Source organism: Vigna unguiculata, chromosome 11, assembly GCF_037176805.1.
Source record: "Vigna unguiculata cultivar grain cowpea cultivar isolate G323 ecotype 2 chromosome 11, ASM3717680v1, whole genome shotgun sequence".
Classification (NCBI taxonomy): Eukaryota; Viridiplantae; Streptophyta; class Magnoliopsida; order Fabales; family Fabaceae; genus Vigna; species Vigna unguiculata.
Window position 1 is genome coordinate 39,338,490 of NC_140802.1, and position 2,147 is coordinate 39,340,636.

General features: G+C 30.2%; 1 protein-coding gene across 1 annotated transcript; it reads right to left on the reverse strand.

The window, feature by feature from the left end:
* Positions 1 to 405: 405 nt before the first annotated feature.
* LOC114168963 (uncharacterized) lies at positions 406 to 1,581 on the reverse strand. The gene is made up of 2 exons (XM_028053967.2): positions 1,376 to 1,581; positions 406 to 1,007 (listed from the first exon to the last, which is right to left on the reverse strand). Exons 1-2 carry the CDS (start codon positions 1,503 to 1,505, stop codon positions 637 to 639), a joined length of 501 nt encoding a protein of 166 aa, XP_027909768.2. The 5' UTR covers positions 1,506 to 1,581; the 3' UTR covers positions 406 to 636.
* Positions 1,582 to 2,147: the final 566 nt, after the last annotated feature.

Genomic DNA, 2,147 nt, shown 5'->3' on the forward strand with positions numbered 1-2,147 from the left:
TATATATATATATATATAACTATAGTCTCTCAATAACTATAACCCTATATAAAAAAACGAAAAATATTTTTTTAACAAACATTTGATTGATAAAATTACTAAATAGAGTAATTTTTATTTTTATATAGAAGTTACAAAATTAAAGTAATAAAATTTTAGATTTTTTTTTTATCAAAATTGGTTGTTTGTCAAAAGTTTATCGAACAAATATTTTTCAAATTATCATTTTCCCATGAGAAAAATATATAATCCCATCAATAAACCGTAACAGATTTAGACACCAACATCACTTTCCTTAACAGATAGCAGTGAAGAAAAATTACAAAGAACTAATAATGTTATAGTTTGACATATATTTATAAGCACTAAAAAGATGAAAAAAAGAAAAAGAAAAACTGAAAACAGTTTCATGATTTGCAAAATACATATATAAAAAGGTAACATAAGTTGACAAAAGCAATTAATACAGTATTTATGAGCTTTCAAACCAGGAAATTAACTTTCCTCACAAACTATATCATACACTGCATATATATATATACCACAACTATCTGTGGCATTATATCTTTCACACTACATATGATACGACATCTATAATCATATGTTACAATAAAGTGACCTTAAATGACATGATGATCAAGGTATTCCAATGATAGGGAAGAAAGGAACATAGTAGCTACTTGGTGCCAAACCCCACTCCGGAGGAAGAGGAAGATCCACAGTTTTGGATGAACCAACCTGTTTCCCACTCTTGCAGTTTGTTCTTTGGGGGCACGATGTTCTGAAACTCAGAGGGGTGGAGATGGTGTACCTGTTATACTCTTTGCCCTTAATAATCTGGGATATCTGCTCCTTCCCTGAGGCATAAAGCTGAACCGGTCCACCCAGGACTTTTGCAAAGCAATTCTTTTTGTCTGATGGAAGGTTAGCTTTGAAGGAGCCATCATTTTCTGTAGTCGCCATAACCAGTTTTCTCACACCATCACACTTCACTGAAACCTTAACATCTGCAACAACAAGAAAGAATACGAGATGCCTAAAACACACGTACAAAAAGTCAAACCAGACAATTTTGGTCCTAATATCGTATTAGAATTAGAAGTGTAATTTAAGCCTAAATCAATTTCACAAAATCGACTTGTAAGTTGAAGTTTACACTTCATTGTACATTATGAAATTGTCTTATCTCTGGTCGAGACTTCTTATCGTGAGAGAGTGTGTGTAATATGCATGAGATTTTAGGTTATGACAGTAAAACAAAAGAGATAAACAAAACATGCACGTGCTATTTGGCTAAGAAACAGAGTAATGGATATAATGAACATTGGTTTAGATATAACTAAAGGAAGTAGAAGATGGAAGAAAGTTGGCAAACCAGATAAGGGATAGTTAAGAGTGCAGTCAACGCAGGAGACTTTGCCCTGTAGCGTTTGAGATGTTGAGGGTTGAATTTGAGCTAGGGCAAACGCTAGGAGAAGAACTGTGATAACTTGAAGAGTGGCCATGATATGGAAGGAAGAAGAAGGTGACAAAATAGAAGGAAAAAAGGGAAAGGAAAAGTGAAGAGAAAGTGGTAAGTTTGGAGCTTATAAATACAAGAAACAATGAAGTGAGGACATTAAATGTGAGGGGTCCTTGGCTGATATTAGTAGTTGGTGTCAACAGAGTGTAGTTAAGATACCTTTGGTAGAGGTTATCAACATATGACAACAACTATAGTAGCTATAGTGTGCATTGGAAACCAACCTACATATATATAATATTCCTATAAAAATTATTTATTAATATTAGAAAAATTGATGTATCAACATTTAATATTTGTTTATAGAAAAAAAATTGACAAGTTCATTGATTATCCGAGATGAAAGGAAAAAAAAGATGAAAAAGAAAAAAGTTAAATACATTTTTATTCTTAAATTTAAATATGAAATTAAATAAATATAGTCTTTTAATTCAATAATATTTTTTTATGCATTAAAAAATATCTTAACTTAAATATTTGAGTTAGAACGTTAAAAAAATTAAACACGAATAAATTAAAAATATTATACTTTTTTAAGAAAAAAAAAAGCTAATTTTAAATTTTTATTAAAATTAAGGCACTAAAATATATTTAAAGGATATCATTACTCACGTGTAGTTAGATA

Bases quoted from the DNA above. Each gene is read 5' to 3' on its own strand.
- LOC114168963 (XM_028053967.2), bottom strand. From the start codon at position 1,505: ATGGCCACTCTTCAAGTTATCACAGTTCTTCTCCTAGCGTTTGCCCTA. The intron at 1,008-1,375 runs GTTTGCCAACTT...TTGTTGTTGCAG, and splicing joins TCTTAACTATCCCTTATCTG to ATGTTAAGGTTTCAGTGAAG.